Below are 19,432 nucleotides of genomic sequence, written 5' to 3'. Positions count from 1 at the left end.
GCATTGAGCAGCCACTGTGCTGCTGTTGTTACAGTGCTTAAATGGTGATCTGTTGGTTCTTCTGACCAATCATGGAGCACAGTAACTAATTGGTCCCAATGAGCTCATTGGTTTCTAGGCAACTAAGCAGCTGAGTTCCTGACACTTACTAGCAATTTGCCCCAATGTGTTCTTTTCCCTTTAATTGTTGTTCCATGCCTGGGTCGAACCAGGCATTGGAACTGAGGGGAGGGAGCCTGTATCTCTTGTGCTCTCAAAGGGTATGTCTACATCACAGTTTAAGACTAAGTGTGAGCCCAGGCTCAAGCCAAAACCCCCTTGTGTCCACAATACAACTGTACTAACCTAGGGCTCAAACCCAACGTCCCAGGACCCTGCAGGGTCTGAGATCCATGTTAAACTGGGACCCAGGGTTTCCTGTTTCCCCTTAGCCATGGCTTGACTCAGGTCCCAGGAGTTCTCCAGGTGTGTCCACAGTTCCTGGCAGCAAAGTAGCAGAGCTGCAGGCAGCTAGTGCAGCTGGCTGGAAGTGCCATTAGTGTCTGGTCGAGCCCGCTCCCCCTTCCTGCTCCTTCTGCGGCAGCAGCTCCTGCTTCTCCTCGCTGCTGCATGGCACATGCCTAGAACAAGGAGCAAAGTCGCCAGGTGGGAGGCAGCTCCTGGCTGCTGGGATGTTGGGGGTCATCCCTCCCCGGGCAGGGTTGAGCCAGGAACTCAGGTGCTCCTTATGGGCACCTGAGTCCCATCAATAGCACCATCGTCGGTAGGAAACAGGGTGGGCAGTAGAGTTTTCCCACAGTGCACCATGTTCCTAGGGCTAGAGTGTCAACATGGGGGTGGTGCTAGGCACTCTGGGATGCAGTTACTTTGACTTGGGTCTGCGCACTGCAGTATGAATGCCAGAGCCCTAGGTTTGAGCATAGGTCAGAAAATTCTTATCCTAGGCTTCAAATGCAGTGCAGATGCTCAGGTCCAGATTTCTCTGACACCAGTCAGCTGACTTGAGTCCCACTAACCCTAGGCTTACATTGGTGTGTAGACATAGCTGAAGGGACTAGCACCCAGGATGCATTGAGGAAGAAGCCGTCTGATTTGCATGCAGAGGGGACAAGAGCCAGACTGGGGAAGGTATTGCCTGGTCTACCGGGACAAAGTCGGGTGGAGCATGTTCCATCGTCCTCTTGAGGTGGCATGTGTGCAATTCTGTCAGTACACAGGAACTGTGAGGAAATGGAGCATGCTCAATGATGGAAAAAGTGTAGAGACTTTTCAAGACTAAAATGCAAGTCTCTACTGAATATGTGCATATGAACTTTTTTCAAAGGCTTATTACTTGCAAACTTTGGGTGGATTTTTAGCGTCGACAAAAGACATTCCTGATACACAGGCTGCCCAATGCCAAATTGCAAGTCTCTGCTTCAAATCATGGGGGCACTAGAATTTCTGAAAGTCAAGGACACCAGATTTTTTTTCAATTGCAAAGCATTGTAGTTTCCTCTAACCTTGTTGTCAGAAACAGCAGAACTGTTTTGGCTGAAACTTTAAAAAATCAGCCCTTAGGCAAACACCTGGCATGGAAAACTTCAGCCCTAAAGTTTAGTTTGTCAGAGTTACAGCTGAAACAAAGTCTTATACTGGAAAATGTTGGGCATCCTTAATAATAGGTGATGCTACCAACCGTGCCTATAATACTTCTATGTCAAATTGTTTTATGTACTGCTAGTGTTAAATTTAATACCTTACATCACTATTGGTGAAAGGGATTAAAAATATCTTTTATCAAGTTTGTTTATTGTGTGGATTTGATAGCAGCTATTGTCAGCCAGTTTTCCCTATTGTTTGTGTGTGTCTTTCACATAGCAACAGAGAGATGAAAAAAATTTTAAAAATAGGAACGTGATTATAGTACCACAAAAATTGGAAGGAGACTCCAGACATGTATGTGTGTGTGTGTGTGTGTGTGTGTTTTTAAGTGACTAGATTACAAGTTGATGGTGTGTCTAACCTTTCTCTGGGTGGAGAGTAGAGGTAGTAGCTCATTTGAGATAAGTCTTTTTAAAAAAAGACAGGCACAGAGAAGTGGGCTGTAAGACACTGAGATGAGTGGGAGGACATATGCAACACAGTTAGTTGTAAAGAGGCTGATCTATTTACTTCAGTTAGAACAGTGATCCCCAAACTGTGCAGTGTGCCCCCCTAAGGGAGCATGGAGGAATGTTTGTGGGGATGTGGTGGGGCCTGGGCCAGCCCACAGGGGGGCCGGGGAGGGAGCATCACCCAGCCCCACTTTCATAGAATCATAGAATATCAGGGTTGGAAGGAACCTCAGGAGGTCATCTAGTCCAACCCCTTGCTCAAAGCAGGACCAATCCCCACTTTTTGCCCCAGATCCCTAAATAGCCCCCTCAGGGATTGAACTCACAACCCTGGGTTTAGCAGGCCAATGCTCAAACCACTGAGCTATCCCTCCCTGGAGCACTTTGCCCCCAGCTCTGCTCTGGACCCGCCCCCAGCCACAGCCCCGGCTCCTGGTCCTGCTCCCAGCCTCGACCCCTGACTGCAGCCCGCCTCAGCTCCACTTCTGGCCCCAGCCCCTGAACACGGCTCCGTTCTCAGCCCCGCTCCTAACCCCAGAGCCGCCTGCAGCTGCGGACCCAGCCTCAGCTCCCACACCCCCCCCCTCCGGGGGGGGAGGAATGGGGACACGACCCTGAACATTTTGGGGCCCACTGAGTTAGAATATCTGGAACTTTCCCTGCTAGTTTAAAAAAACTGCATTTTTGTTTTCTGGGTGATTTTTGGCAGAAGAACTTGCTCTTGGGAAGTATTTTTATTAGTTGGGTGTCTACCAACAGCAGCAGTGAAATTTTAAGAATGCTGGAAGGAAATTCGCTACTACTGATTCTGCAGCTCCAATGAATGATAATTGATGTTCATTATGTAGAACTATGTTATCATTTTGCCATGGGCTTGTAACAATACTTCTAGATTCACTGAGTGTGTCCAACCTAGTCTGTTATTTTTGATGGTGAATTTGAGCACCAATTTACGGTGAATAGTTGGTTTCTGAAAAGTATTTGTTCTGCTATTGGGAAATATGGGGTGTGGGAGAGAATGAGTGGCTCAGGGGTTTTTCAAGGGAAAACACAGGATGACTTCAGATTTACTGATTCTTACTTGCTCCTGCTGACTTATGTAGGAAAAAATGCCAGTTTCATTCCTTTTCCCCGGGGGAAAACCACCCTCACATTTGGACTCTTGTTGGCAATTTCAGAAAGAGATTAAGGAGTACATTGGAATGTGGAGCCAACTACTTTCTCACAATTCCCTTGGTCAGGGTTTAAGCACCTTGGCAGGGGTGGGATAGTTCAGTGGTTTGAGCATTGGCCTGTGAAACCCAGGGTTGTGAGTTCAATCCTTGATGGGGCCATTTAGGGATTTGGGGCAAAAATTGGGGATTGGTCCTGCTTTGAGCAGGGGGTTAGATTAAATGGTCTCCTGAGGTCCCTTACAACCCTGAGATTCTATGATATGAGGATATCTGAACTGTGGCTAAAGAGAAGACTTCAATGTTTTGTGCTGTCAATTAGATTAATTCACTAAATTAAAAAAAGATCAAAGGGAAATGAGGCTTGTATTTTCCATATTATTGACTGTGAGATTCTGGGGAATGGAGAATAATGTATATAAAATGGCTTAGCTGCCTAGCTCAATGTGAAAAATGACAAAGGCTAATCAAACCATCTAGACTGCATATAAGTAAGTTATGCATGTTTAAGGATCAGACCCTTAAGTTTGCAGGATCAGGCCCTTAGAAAATTGACTAAAATAGTTTGACTGATAGATGTGAAGACAATGTTCATCTGATTTGCAACAGTATTTTTTTAATCAAAATCAAGCATCTTAGTTACCATTGTTGCTGTTTAAGTGTTATCTGGTGGGAATACCATGCTACCGTGTGGCATTTGAGTGATTTGGCTGAAATGCAATTATATGTTTTTTAAATGATGGAAAAAAAAGTTTATGACTTATGTCATTAAATATATCTCAAGATTGCTGTCAACATTAGTTTTACAATAGGAAATGTGGGTCACATTATGCTGTGATAAAGGACCTGCTCGTGCAAGGTGCTCAGAAATATTGTTTCTTTCCAAAAAGTGGCAAAAATTAATGAGCTAAAAATGTGAAATATAGAATCGTAGACATGTAGCACTGAAAGGGGCCTCAGTAGGTCATCTAGTCCAGCCCCTTGCACTGAGGCAGAGCTAAGTGTTATCTAGACCTTCCTTGACAGGTGTTTGTCTAACCTGTTCTTAAAAACCTCCAATGTTGTAAATTCCACAACCTTCCTAAGTAATTTGTTCCAGTGCTTAACAGCACTTACAATTAGGAAGTTTTTCCCTATGTCTAACCTAAATCTCCCTTGCTGCAATTTAAGCCCATTACTTCTTTTCCTATCCTCAGTTATTAAGGAGAACAATTTATCACCCTATTCTTTATGACAACCTTTTAAATATTTGAAGGCTGTTATCTTGCTCCCCCTTCTCCATGTCCCCTTTTAGTCTTCTCGTCTCCAGACTAAACAAATCCAGTTTTTTCAATCTTTCCTCCTAGGTCATGCTTGCTAGACTTTAATCATTTTTGTTGCTTTCCTCTAGACTGTCCCCAATTTGTCCACATCTTTCCCAAAATGGTGCCCAGTATCCACTAAGGCCTTGTCAGTGCTGAGTAGAATAAAAGAATTACTTTGTGTCTTCCTTACAACACTCCTGATAACACATCCCAAAATGACATTTGCTTTTTTTTTTTTTTTGCAACAGTATTATATTGTTGACTCATATTTAGTTTGTGATTCACTATAACCCCCAGATCTTTTTCTGCAGTACTCCTCCTTAGGCAGTCATTTCCCATTTTGTATTTGTGTAATTGAGTATTCCTTCCTAAATGTAGTACTTTGCATTTGTCCATATTGAATTTCACCCTATTTATTTAAGATCATTTCTCCAGTTTGTGCATATCATTTTGAATTCTAATTTTGTTCTCCAATGCGCTTGCAACCCCTCCCAGCTTGGTATCATCTGCAAACTTTATAAGGGTACTCTTCATGCCATTATCCAAATCATTTATGAAGATATTGAATAGAACCGGACCCAGGACAGATCCCTCTGCGACTGCACTCGATATGCCCTTCTAGCTTGATTTCGAACCATTAATAACTACTTTCAGAGTATGGTTTTCCAACCAGTTGCGCACCCACAGTATAGTAGGTTCATAATCACGAATGGCTCAGAGATGTCTTCAGCCAGTTCTTTAAGTATTCTAGGGTGTATTTCATCAGGTTCTGCCAACCAACCAAATCTAACTTGTCTAAGTAATTTTTAACTTGTTCTTTTTGTATTTTAGCCTCAGATCCTACCCCATTAACACTTATGTCCACTGTGTTGGTCATCAGATGGATATATTTTATCTACAAAATAGTCTTGATATAATGAGCAACTGTCCCTAAAACATCATGTGCCCCAAACTGGTAGAATAGTATGAATAAATTTTGCCTTTTTCAACTGCCATCTGTATGTAATGTTCTTACCAGAAATCACTTTTAAAATAGTGGTATTGACTTTACACTATTTTATTCTCTTATTCAGAACTTTCTAAATTACTTGAAACATGATTGTTGGATTCTGCTTGTGCTCCCATTGAAGTTTTTGGCCAATTTCCCATTGGCTTTCATAGTTTCCCCTACTGATACAATGGATAAAGTGATACTCTAAATCCAGACACCAAATCTCCTCTTTATTAAAGAACAGTGAAGCGAATTAGTGTTCTGACTTAAAATCTCTTGATATGTTTGTAGCTTTCTTTCTTGAGTTTCAGCTATTGGATTGCCAGAAAGAAAAATCAATTCAAAATATTTGTCTTGTAATTAGTGTTCTCGACATTTCAGATGGAGATGTTTTTGTATAATGAAAATGTTGCTTAGTATTTAAGGTCAGCGAGGTCAGGAAATACTTGGTGGAAGATAAGATTTTTACATAACTAAAGTTGGCAAAAGCTTGGAAAATTCAGTTTGCTTATAATAAATATACATGTTTTATTTTAATTTTTGTTAGAAAATGATATTATACTGCCAGCTGGAGATCTGTTACCATGCAAGATTTGTGGAAGGACATTCTTTCCAGCAGCACTGGTGAGTAAAGTGATCATTGTTTCTATTTGCTTTTGGAATGGGTATATCAATCTGAGAACCCTGTGTTGAAACCTCTGACATGGTCAGTGCCGAAAAGCATCTCAGTTTAAATTTTCAAAAGTTACTAGTGATACTGAGTTCCTGTTTTTTTTTTAGGGTGCCCAACTTGAAACACCTTAAAGGAACCTGATTTTCAGAGTTGCAGTGCCCAGTACTGTGTGAAAATCAGGCCTCTTTAAAGGCACTGATAATTAATACTCACTTCTGAAAATGTTATAGCAGTTTTGGATGATGACCCAGCACATGGTCATTTTAAGAACACTTTCACAGCTAATTTGACAAAAGGCAAAGAAGGTATCAAATGTGAGATTTCTAAAGATAGCTACAGCACTGGACCCAAGGTTTAAGAATCTGAAGTGCTGTCCAAAATCTGAGAAGGACGAGGTGTGGAGCATGCTTTCAGAAGCCTTAAAAGGGCAACACTCTGCTGCAGAAACTACAGAACCCAAACCAACAAAAATGAAAACCAAACTTCTGTTAATAGTATCTGACTCAGATGACGAAAATGAGCATGCATTGGTCCGCTCTGCTTTGAATCATTATTGAGCAGAATGGTGGTTGAAGCATGAAGGGACATATGAATCTTTAGCACGCAAATGTCTTGCGACGCTGGCTACAACAGTAACATCCGAAAGCCTGTTTTCACTTTCGGGTGCCATTGTAAACAAGAAGTGGGCAGCATTATCTCCTACAAACTTGTTTCTCTGAGCAATTGGCTGTAGGACTGAGTGGACTTGTAGGCTCTAAAGTTTTACATTGTTTTATTTTTGAATGCAGGTTTTTTTGTTTTTTTGTTTTTTACATTCTGCATTTGTAAGTTCTACTTTTATGATAAAGAGATTGCACTACAGTACATGTATTAGGTGAATTGAAAAATACTATTTCTTTTGTTTTTTACAGTGCAAATATTTGTAATACAAAATAAGTGAGCACTTTACACTTCATATTCTGTGTTGTAATTGAAATAAATATGTTGGAAATGTAGAAAGCATCAAAAATATTTAAATGGTATTGTATTATTGTTTAACAGCGCAATTAATTTTTTTAATCACACGATTTATCACGATGTATTTTTTTTAATCACTTGACAGCCCTAGTTATTTTTTGTTTGGTGATTGAAATAACTGATAAGGAAGAATTTCATGTTGTTCTGTATCCAAATATAAATATTGCATGCAATAGATTTCTTTCCTCTTCTTCTTCTTACAGAAAAAGCATACACCCATTTGCCAAAAAACTGCTAGTAAGAGAAGGAAGACATTTGATTCCAGCAGACAGAGAGCAGAAGGAACTGATATTTCCACAGTAAAACCTCTAAAGCCACGGGTAGGTAGATAACCTCTGAATATTATCATTTTTGACAAAATACCATACATGGGCGTGTATTATGTGGTTAATTCATTACTTATGTGCGAGGAATGCCCCTGCTGGTAATGGGTATCTGGTAAACATAGCTAAAACATGCAGTTAGATCAAGAGACCAGTAATAATTTTAAGGTCCACTATCTTTCAAAAAATTTAAATTAGATATAAAGTAGTAACCTGTGGCATTTAATTAGACATTGGCTTCTAAAATCATATTGGAATTGAAATGTAGGAAGAAAAAGGTTGTAATCAGAATGACATAATTCTGAAATCTAATGGACCAGTACAAATGTTTTCAAGATTAGTATACTATTCAAAGTGCAGCAGCCTGTCCCAGTTTCCCTCTGGATGGCTATGATTGGACCCAGCAACTGGGTCCCACATGTCTCTAAGCTAACTGGGTCTGGGCAGATTCTGGTCACTGTTTTAGGTCTGGGTCTGTAAGACACACTCTGAAGTTCAGACCCCTTGTCTGAACCCTACCTTAAGATTCGGGGACTCTGTAATGCAGCTGCCCCAGACTCTGGAACCAGTGCCTCAGAGCTCCACCTAAGTGTGGGCATAAACCTTTCAGGGATAAGATTACAGGAATGCAAGGAACACTGGCTTAGCCAGGTCACTTTTCTCTTAAAAAGCACTAGAAAATTACAAATCTTTGCAAAATAAAAAGTCCTGAGGTGCATCCCTGCTCTGATCCCCCCCTTCTACAAGTCCTGTCAATGTTTGAGGTTAGGCCACATCCCTCCTGACTTCTTAGTGGATGTCCCCTCTTAAATACAGTCTCTCTACTTTTGCCATGTTCTCTGCTGAGCAGCTGCAAATCTACTAGCCATGCTGATGCTCCTGTGCAGAAAATCCATTGTTTCATGGAGTTGGACCAGCAGTTGAGATACAATCAAAGTTGCTGGCCCTAGATTGCTCTGTGATGGCTTCTCCGTGGCAGTCCTTGAACAAGATGACAAGCACCTTTCCTGGGCAGGGTACATCATAATAGACTTGCCTTGGGGAAAGTTATACATGTGTTTAGCACATAACACATAATAGAACAGGGGTGGCCAAACTTACTGGCCCTCTGAGCCGCATACAACAATCTTCAGAAGTTCGAAAGCTGGAGCACACCTGCCTGGAGCTAGGGCTTGGGGTTTCACAATGTGCAGCCTGCAGGCCTGAAGCCGTGAAACCCTCCTCCCCTCTGGACAGAAGCTCCTGCCCTACCACACTCGTGCAAGGCAGAGATCCTGAGTTCCCGCCCTACCCCAGCTGGTAGGTGGAGAATGGGGGAGCGGAGAGGGCTTGCAAGCCACACTTTAATGGTAAAAGAGCCACATGTGGCTCGCGAGCCACAGTTTGGCCACCCTTGTAATAGAAGTTACAGTATAAAATGGAGTTCGTAGGTTGCTGCAGACATATACCACTATGTCACACTAAGCATTGGTTCTGGACTAGGGATCAGAGAGGAAAAAAAGAGTATCAGAGATCAAGTTTTCAGGAAATAGCAATCATGTTGCTGATAAAATTATTTGCTCTTTATATTTCTGAAACAAAATCTTTTGCCATCCTAGTGCTGAGACTGAATATCCAAGTCTCTCTCTTTTTTGTCTAAGGTGTCAGCCATACTCTTCTTTGCAAACCCTGAGAGCTATTTGTCTTCCTTAGCTTTAGGGTCAGTTGGGATTTTAAATATAATGGTATTAAATATTGCATAATAAAATCAGAAATGTATTTATTATAAAATGAAAGAACCCAAAACCCATAATGTTGTTTTTTTTCTGTTGGCTTCTTAGCCAGAACCCCCCAAAAAACAGTCCAACTGGAGACGAAAGCATGAGGAGTTTATAGCAACTATACGAGCAGCCAAAGGACTAGATCAAACTCTCAAAGAGGGTGGAAAACTTCCTCCCCCTCCTCCACCTTCATATGATCCAGGTATGTGAAATGGTGAAGTGCTGAAGGTGTTTGTAAATAATTTTGATATGTTGTATGTGTTGAATTGATAAGGAATGTATTGGAATAAAATGTTAATGAATGCGTCCAGAGAACGGTCATCTGATAACAGCTAAGCAGCTGATGAGTTGTGGTTACTTATTCTGACTGACTAAGAATTGTTTACGTCCTATTATTTTTGTTATCCCATTTTCTCTGACTTTTCTTTTCACTTTTAACACATGTATGTCATGTCAAAGTGTTATTGAACAATCCGGCAGTTGGCTAAGGAGCTGAAGGAAATAGATAACTTTTATGAGATTAGTCAGGTTTTTGTTTCCTTTCTTTGGAAAAGAAAATCTTCCTTTAAGAAGCAGGCCCCCCTACAAAATATAAGAATCATGCTGAGGATCATAATAGATCTCATGCTGTTATACCTTTTTTTTTTTCTATGATAGCTGCCTATAGTCAAGTGAAGACTTCACATAAAATTTATCTGATAATATATGTGTATATCCCAAGATTTGAACTGATATGTTATACTCTTCTGGACTACTGTACCAAATTTAAAGTCAAGAAAATTTTAATTATCATTATGGATAATGTACATCTTGTTTGAAATTGAGGTCATGCAGAATATCACTGGTATAGTCCTGTACTAGTGTTTTGTTGTGGTCCTTCCAGCAAGCCAGTGAACAATAGCCTGATGGGGCTGAAAAAGCATCTTTATTGGAGCTATTTATTTGTATCTGCAACAAATCTGGGGTGTGCTTTGCTGCATATGTTTATGTCTACTTGTTTTGATTAAGTCACATGTCGAAAACCCACATTCAACCACTGCAATGCTACAGGACAATGAGAACTGTATTTCTCCTAGCCAGGTGGCTTGTTCGTTAAAAACTTCAAAAAACAAACCAACCAATTACAGTTTGGAAGGGATACAAACCCTGATGCTTAAGGACTTAAGCTAACCTCTAAGGTTCTGATTTAAAGCCCATTGAAGTAAATGGAAAGACTTCTGTTGGGTTTCAGATCATGCTCCCTCTGAGGAGATTGGGAAAAATTCTTCCACGTGAGCAGTTTCTTCTATAATTACTCATTCAGAATTTCTGGCACCATCTGTAATGGCCGATATTGGAGACAGGACACTGGGCTAAATGAAGAACTAGTTTAATCCAGTATAGTGAATCTTATGGTACACAGCTTGGGCACTGCCATCATTTATTGTTGATTTGATGCTATTTGTGTAATTTTAAAGGTAACCACCAATGCAGGACACTCTCCTTTCCTTCCTCACTCAGCACTTATGTGAAGAAGCCTACCAGCCTGTTAAGTTGTATGTTGCTATACTGGACTAATCTCTTTTTATCACCATTCCTCTGTGTAAGGTCAAAACATTGAAGCTATGTGAACATTGATTACTGTAGCCTGTTGAGTCTGGCATCCATATCTTAAAGGGTAGTTTCAGACATGCTGAATGTTTTGCAGCTTTACCTCTAAAGACCCAAGTATATTTGCTCCTTGAAATTTACCATCTCTAAGGAAACATATTTGAACATAGAAGCCAGGATTGTCTTTCATTGTTATAAATTTTAGCGTAGCTCTTCCTAGCTTTTGCAAAGCTAACAAAAGTTGTTTTTGTAAAGTAAGAGAGACTCTCACAATGGTGATTAAGTTCATCCTGAATTACAACGCCCCCACAAATTAGCCTGTTTAAGAATGCCTCTAACGTGAGCTACATTTTCCCCTTGATTCAGTTTCCCCTTATCCGTATGTGACCTCATTCTTTCGTATTGCCTTCAATATGCAAGGTGGATTATTCACTTGCTTGAAAACTATCAGTGAAAACTTGAAATTGCAATTGTTATCTTTTGGGACTTAAGTAGTAAAGTTTTTGAAAATGTACTTCAAACCCCAACCATAACTAAGGGCCTTCAAATGCAAAGGGACGTAGTGGCTGCAAGGCAGCTGTAGAAATGATATATCTTGAATTTTAATTAGGCTTTTGACACAATCCTGTAGGACGGTGTTTCCCAAACTTGGGACGCTGCTTGTTCAGGGAAAGACCCTGGCGGGCCAGGCCGGTTTGTTTACCTGCTGTGTCTGCAGGTTTGGCCGATCGCGGCTCCCACTGGCCGCGGTTTGCCACCGCAGGCCAGTGGGGGCTGCGGGAAGCGGCACGGGCCGAGGGACGTACCAGCCACCATTTCCCTCAGCGCCCATTGGCCTGCAGCTGCGAACCGTGGCCAGTGGGAGCTGCAATAGGCCAAACCTGTTGATGCAGCAGGTAAACAAACCGGCCCAGCCCGCCAGGGGCTTTCCCTGAACAAGCGGTGTCCCAAGTTTGGGAAACACTGCTGTAGACATTCTGGTAAGCAAACTAGAGAAATATAATCTAGAAGAAATTACTATAAGGTGTGTGCACAACTGCCTGAAAAAACAGTCATTGTTCATGTCCCCCTTTTCAAATTAAGGTGCTTTTTGTTTTGTTTTAAGATTACATTCAATGCCCATATTGCCAGAGAAGATTTAATGAAAATGCAGCTGACAGGCACATCAATTTCTGCAAGGAACAGGCAGCACGTATTAGTAATAAAGGAAAATTGTCTGCTGATGCAAAAGGGAAGCTGCCTGCTCGAACACAGGTGAATTATAATACTTTCTTTGACTGGTGATTTATTTTATGACTTTGTGATTGTTAAGCCAAGTCAGTTAATCATTTTAGGTGTATCACAAAATGCTTTATAGAGTTAAATAATACAGGTCCAGAATAACATAGCTGTGGGAGTGAGAAATCCAGAGGCATAGACAAGGGAAAAGTTTGGGTTTTTGGATGAGAGTTAATCAGGTGTGGAGATGCAGGAAGACTTTCCCAGATGATAGGAGTCAGAGAAAAGAAAGCTGTATCATAAATATAGGTGGAGATTATGGGAAATGGCAGAGAAATAGCTCTCCAGACTTCTGCATAAACAAATTACTGAAGGTTCGTGGAAGCATTAGGATGATGAGTACAGAGAGGCAAGGTTTGTAAACTAGGTTGAAACAAGTTCATAGAACATCATAAAAACAAGAAATGCAATTTTAACTGGATTCTGAAACAACTGGGGAGCAAATGAAGGTACTAGACTATGACAGTTATGGTTCTGCTTCATGGGACATATGAGAAGTTGGATAGCAGTATTTTGTATATCCATTGTCTGAATAGCTACTTGAGCAGACTACTGAGATGGAAGTTGCACTTAGTTATTGGGAGGAGATGGAAGACCTACAATAAGATTACATTCAGTGCCCACAGACGCACAGTTAGAAAAGTAACTTACATATACATGGTTGTCTAGATGATGATAGGCAGATTTCTGGACATGAGAGATATAGGAGGAGAAGGAAAATGCTAATGGTCAAGAATGATGTGAGGTTTACAGTACAGGAAGCAAATGGGAGATCGGAGTGTATGTATTATGTCTTGTTCTTTCTATAGTACCTTCACCATAGGGGCTAGGTGCTTTAAGTTCAGAGGGTGAAATACAAAACAAACACAAACTAAAACAGTTAATAAAAAGCTAAATAAAATTAGTTAATCTTGCATTATGTCCTGAAGGTGACTAGGCTCCAAGTCTGTGCAGAAACTGGTCCACCATCCAGCTGTGTGAATGGAGTTTGGAACAAAGAAAAGAGGCTACTTTCCTGAGCACTCTCCTAAGAGAGGAAAATTTTAGTTGTGGCATGATAATATTAGGGGTTATTAAAAGAGATGAGCAGTGGGAGATACTGGGGGGTGGGGAGAGATACAATGGGATACAAGTTAAAAGTTTCTACCAGTTAGAATTGGTTTTTATCTTTTTTACAGTATTTTACATTAAATGGATAGGAAATGTCTTTCAATCCAGTAGAAACAATTTCTTCATCCACTGTTCCAGAAGCAGTGCTGACTGATGATAATTTCAGGAACTGGGGTGGGAAGACAGGCTAACAATCTTTCATGTTACATTTAATTACTTGATTAAACAGCTAAATAATTAATTATGTTGTAGTTGAGTTTTATGTCCATTGTTACAGTACAAGCCAGCTACAGTTAAAAAGGCACCTTCTGCAGGATCAACACCATCCTCATCACGCTTACCACAGCCAACTAATGTTAGCAAAACTGTTGTAGGTATGAACTGGTATTTTGAATTATGCAACTACTTTCTAAATAACTAATTTCAAACTATGAAATCAAGATTGTATAATTTTAGTAGCTGTAGAGTTCTATGAGTGGTGCACACAGAAAAAGACAGGACATAAAAGCTTCTTATGGGGAACTCATAGAACTCAAACAGTAGCACATGAATTAAATGGCGAATGGTGAATTAAATGGCGACTGGCTTTTACTTGCATACTTCTTCCAGTTGCTTTTACTAGTTTTTTGTAATCTCAGGCCTTTGGCTACATTTGTGATGAGCACATATTATGATGATCATTTGTAAAGTTATTTACGCAACAAAAAATCAGTTAAAGTAAAGATTTAGTAAATGTCCTAAAATAGGGATTTCAGTCTCAGTTCATCAAGACGCTTTAGCACATGTGTATCTTTAATCATAGTTCTAGTGAGGTCACTGGGACTGCTTTCATGCTAAATTACACATGTGGTTAAGTACTTTGTTTAACTGGGACCTCTGCGAACTGATCAGATTTGAAGTCAGATTTTTCTTTTAGTTGGTAAATTCTCTAATAAATTTGTACACTGCATATACTACTAAAGAATTAAAAAATATGTATAGTAAAGCAAAGTCTATAAACATTGGGCCCTATTCTAGTCGCAAATAGGCACCTATTATTTATATCTGTGAAATTCATTATTACAGTTATGCAGGCCCTATGCATTATAGAATTTTCTTTAAAATGCAGAACACACCAACCAATGCCCCATATTTTAGAATACAATAGACCTTATTGTCTCAGTGTGCTTCTGTGAATTTTCTAGGTAATGATTAGTACTTTTGCTAATGCCATTATATATTCAGAAATTATTTTTAAGTAGTAGTGTAATGATTCCAAAGTGGGCAGTACATGATATCATACAAGAATACTATTTTTGCATCTAGGAGCAAAATCTAATATTAGCTTCTTTATATCGTAAGGTACACCTACGAGTAAAGTGTTATCTACAGGTGGGCCTTCTGGAAGCAAAATTCAGACCTTATCTCCAGCTCATAAAAATTCAGTGAGCATGACAAGCCCACAAGCAGGGTAAGTCCACATTAATTTTGTAGTTAATGTTTGATTTGTCCCTGATGATAATTTTGAAAATGTTAGTTGTTCACTGTGCTATCGATATAATTTAAACTAATTACTATTCTTTCTATTAATGGTAGAGATGAAATGGGCCAATTTCATCCCTGATTTAACTCTGTTGACTTTTCTGTGTATGAACCAAAGATGAATTTGGCGTGGTATGTTTACATAGCACGCTATGTTTACAGTTTAGGAAGTGGTAAGTTTAAGGGCCATCAAGCTTGACAAATGCCTCCTTGACTATGTAAACAAAAGGATATGATGTTGAGAAGGCTTAGCCCCCTATGGATCAGCTCAGTTCCCAGCCATTTCCATAGCTCCATCCTCCTGACCTACCTCAATCCAGCTTCTCCTCCCCCATTCTGCGGCAGCCTTTCCTAGTTCTTCCCTCCTCCAGCAGCTAGCTTCATGGGCTCACTGTTCCCCAGAGTGCTCCTGTCACAGCCTCATGCAGTTCAAGAAACAGGGTAGGTGTTTTTTTGTGTATGCCTTAAAGGGAAGGATAAGCATGTACTGTGAGGAACATGATGGGGGAAGCATGAAGGGTTGTGTGCAAGAAAGAGATGGGAGGTAAAGATAAAGAGATAAGTAGGCATATAGGAAAGGGTAAGAAAATAAATGAGAATTAGAAAGTTAAAAACAGAAATATTGAAGAGAAGAGGAGAAAGAAATAAGGAAATAGAAGGAGAAAAAGAAAAAGAAAAGGAAGAAATGATGCCGACCTGTAAAGTTAGAAATTGTTGCTTTTATATTATTATTATTTGTATTATCATAGTGCTTAAGAGCCCCAGTCATGGACCAGGACCACATCGTGCTTTGCACTGTAGAAACACAGAACAAAAAGATGGATTCCATCCCAAAGAGCTTACAGTCTAAGAGATAAGACGAGACAGTTGGAGACAGACAGACAGAGGAATACCAAGAAATACTGAGACCATATTGGTCAGCATGATAGGCAGTGGTATCCGCACACTAATGGTCTAACTGTTGCCAAGCTTTTTTTGTAGGCATCATGGAAAAGGAGGGTTTTGAAGGAGGATGGGTAACATGGGAGAAAGCACGAAGTTGCTTCTTTGAAAATTTAACGAGTGGGAAGTGAAGGCTGGTATCATAGACATTTTGATAGTAAATGAGAGATGACATACTCAGAGTAGTTGTCAATGGTTTGCTGTCAAAATGGGAGGGCATATCTAATGGAGTCCTGCAGGATCAGTCCTTGGTCTGGTACTAGTCAATATTTTAATTAATGACTTGGATAATGGAGTGGAGGGTATGCTTATAAAATACTCAGATAACACTAAGTTAGGAAGGATTACAAGCACTTTGGAGGACAGATTAGAATTCAAAAAGACCCTGACAAATTTGAAAATTGGTCTGAATTCAAGATAAAATTCAGTAAAAGACAAGTGTAAAATACTTCACTTAGGAATTAAAAATCAAATGCATAACTACAACATCTGGGAATAACTGGCTAAGTGGTAGTACTGCTGAAAAGGATCTGGGGGTTACAGTGGATCACATATTGAATATAAATCAACAATGTGATTCATCTGCAAAAAAGGCTATCATTCTGGGGTGTATTAACAGGAGTGTCATATGAAAACATGGGAGGTTAACTGTCTCACTCTGCTCAATGCTGGCGAGGCCTCAGCTGGAGTACTGTGTCCAGTTCTAGGCACAGTAGTTTAGGAAAGATGTGGACAAATGGGGAGAGCAACAAAAATGATAAAAGGTTTAGGAAATGTGACCTATGAGGAAAGGTTAAAAAAACTGGACATGTTTAGTCTTGAGAAAAGAAGACTGAAGGGCGACCTGATAACAGTTTTTAAATGTGTTAAGGGCTGTTATAAATCAATCAATCAATTGTTCTCCATAGCCACTGAAGGTAGGACAAGAAGTAGTTGGCTTAATCTGCAGCAAGGGAGATTTAAGTTAAATGTTAGGAAAAACTTTCTAACTATAAGGGTAATTAAACCCTGCAACAGGCTTCCAGGGGAGGTTATGGAATCGCCATTATTGGAGGCTTTTAAAAACAGGTTGGACAAACACCTGTCAGGGATGGTCTAGGTTTACTTGGTCCTCCCACAGCGCAGGAAGATGGACTTGATGATGTCTTTAGGTCCCTTCCAACAGTACATTTCTATGATTTTATGAAAATAAGTAGGGTGGTGATAGGCTGTGTAGGGACCAGGAAGTAAAAATAAGTAGCTTATGTCTGATGTGGTGGAGAGAGGATGTCATTGAGGAGATTTATATAGAGGGTTGGCATTGTCGAAGCAATGGGTGAGGAGAATCATCTTTGCAGTAGCAATCTGAATGGATGTGAACAACGCAAAGTTAGATTTGTCAGGGTCTGAGAAAAAGGTGTGTGTTTGTAGTGATCAAGAAATGAAATGATGCGAGCCTGATTGAGAGTTTTAGCTGTGTGGATGGATAAGAAAGGCAGTCTCTGAAAGATGTTATGCAGAAAGAATCAAGAAGACTTTGACATAGTGTATATGTGATGACCTAGAGTGAGAGGTCCAAGTCAAAGGTGACACCCAGGTTATGGGTCCGAGTAACATGCAGGAAGTGGTGTTGTCCACAGTGATCGTGAAAGTAGGTAGCGAGGAGGACTTAGGATAGGGGTGGGAATATTGGGAGCTCTGTTTTAGCCAAGTTGAGTTTGAACTGATGGCTAGACATCCATGAGGAGATGTCAAAGAGAGAGAGGCTGAGATTTTAGTTTAGACAGAAGGAGACAAGTCTGAAGTAGAGAAGTAGATCTTTGAGTTTTCAGCATAGATGGTAGTTGAATTTATGTTTGCAGATGAGATTACCCAGAGATAAGATGTAGAGGGAGAAGAGATGGGGACCAAGGACAGAAGTGTGTGGAACCCCCACAGAAAGTTTGACAGTGGATGATGACGATCCTCCGGAGGACTGAAGGAGTAATTAGAGAGATAGAACAAGAACCAGAGTTACAGAAGCCAAATGTGTCAAAAGCAACTGACAGGTCAAGGAGAATGGGGATGGAGTACTGGTTCTGAACTTCAGCTAGGAAAAGGTCATTAGAAACTGTGACTAGAGCAGTTTCAATGGAGTGGAAGGGGTGAATGCCAGATTGGAGAGGGTCTAGCATGGAGGAGAGGAACTCCAGACAAGGATTGAAAACAGTGCACTCAGTGAGCTTAGAGGTGAAAGGGACATGAGGTGGTGGTTAGAAAAGCAAATGTGGTTAAAGTTTCTGTTCTTTTTTTTTTTTAAGAAGGAAAAATTCTACAGCATGTTTGTATTGTGAGGGGAAACAGCCGAATGGGGTTGTGATGGGAGAGAGGGGCAAAATAGTTAAGGGTAGAGAAGAGTGAAGCATGGAAAGAATCAACAGCCATGGAAGAGGTGGGGAGAGAAAGCAGAGAGGAGGGGACTGAGAGCAGACAATGAGCCATCCGTGCTGAAGGACTGGAAGTCATGGAAAGGCTGACTGACAGGACCTGAGAGTAAGGGTTGGTGTGGGAGGAACACTGCTGAAAGAGAGCAGGTGATCAGTTTGGAGAGGGGGAACTCAGCAACAGAGAGCTCAGAGAGAGAGAGAGTGCACCATGGTTGGTAAAAACCAAGCCAAGTGAATGGCCTTCTTGGGGACTGGAAGAGTTGATCCATGGCTGCAGGTGGAATGAAAAGGTAGAGGGAACAGCCATGGGCTTGGGAGGGTGAGGAAATGTACAGCTAAGGGGTCAGGTGGGCCATTAAAATGGAAGTTGAAGTCACTGAGGATGAATGTGGGAGATTGTGAGGAGGAGAGAGAGCCAGGAGTTGAAATTAGGGAGAAAGGCTGAACATAAGAATGGCCATACTGGGTCAGACCAAAGATCCATCTAGCCCAGTTTCCTGTCTTCCGACAACGGCCAATGCCAGGTGCCCCAGAGGGAATGAACAGAACAGGTAATCATCAAGTGATCCATTCTCTGTCGCCCATTCCCAGCTGATGAGAAGGAGTTTGGTGGGTGATAGATGATGGCAGCATAGAGGAAGGAGAGAAGAGGAGCCAGAGAAGTGATGTTCAGAAGAGGAAAACGAGTGGGAAAGGGGGAGGAGGAGAGTGTTGGAAGTGCAGAAATGGGAGAGGAGAAACCCAGTACTCCCTCTCCCCCCTCCCCAGTCTGATCCACATCAGGGAGTGTGTAAAGAGGAGAGGGCAGCTGCAGAGGCAGTACCAGTCAAAGGGATCCAGGCCCCTGTGAGAGCCAGGAGCTGAAAGGAACAAGATATAAAGAGGTGGTGGATAGCTGTGATTATTTTAGAGGTGGAGTGGGCATTCCTGAGAGAGCAAGAAAAGGGGACCAGTGAATGGGGATCAAGGGACCTAAGTGTGAGGTTAGGAATGGTGGAATGAGGGGGTCACACATAGTGCCAGGAATGAGTGTGGGAGATGGAGTGATGGCCAGGGTTGGGGCAAATGTCACCAGAGGTGAGGAGGAGGATGCAGATGTAGGACCTGAATTTGTAGTGGTGGAAGTCAGGAAGGAGTTTGGGATGGAGAGGGGAATAAGAGTAGCCAGAGGTGGTGGGAACTGTAAAGGAGGGTGGGTAACCAGAGAGGGGAGATGGAGCCAGTGTGGCGAGGGAGGAGGAGGATAGATG

The 19,432-nt window shown here is 41.2% G+C and overlaps 1 protein-coding gene across 3 annotated transcripts in view; it reads left to right on the top strand.

The window, feature by feature from the left end:
* Positions 1-19,432, top strand: part of ZC2HC1A (zinc finger C2HC-type containing 1A) — a 60,955-nt gene that overhangs the window by 22,078 nt on the left and 19,445 nt on the right. For all 3 annotated transcript variants that reach the window (XM_073330758.1, XM_073330759.1, XM_073330756.1), the window contains exons 2-7: positions 6,111-6,187; positions 7,457-7,573; positions 9,397-9,538; positions 12,032-12,180; positions 13,592-13,688; positions 14,656-14,764. In XM_073330758.1, coding sequence (XP_073186859.1) covers positions 6,111-6,187; positions 7,457-7,573; positions 9,397-9,538; positions 12,032-12,180; positions 13,592-13,688; positions 14,656-14,764 — 691 coding nt within the window. The remainder of the gene's footprint in view (positions 1-6,110; positions 6,188-7,456; positions 7,574-9,396; positions 9,539-12,031; positions 12,181-13,591; positions 13,689-14,655; positions 14,765-19,432) is intronic.

This window comes from Lepidochelys kempii, chromosome 2 (genome assembly GCF_965140265.1).
Source record: "Lepidochelys kempii isolate rLepKem1 chromosome 2, rLepKem1.hap2, whole genome shotgun sequence".
NCBI lineage: Eukaryota > Metazoa > Chordata > Testudines > Cheloniidae > Lepidochelys > Lepidochelys kempii.
This window is presented reverse-complemented; position numbering and strand designations above follow the sequence as displayed.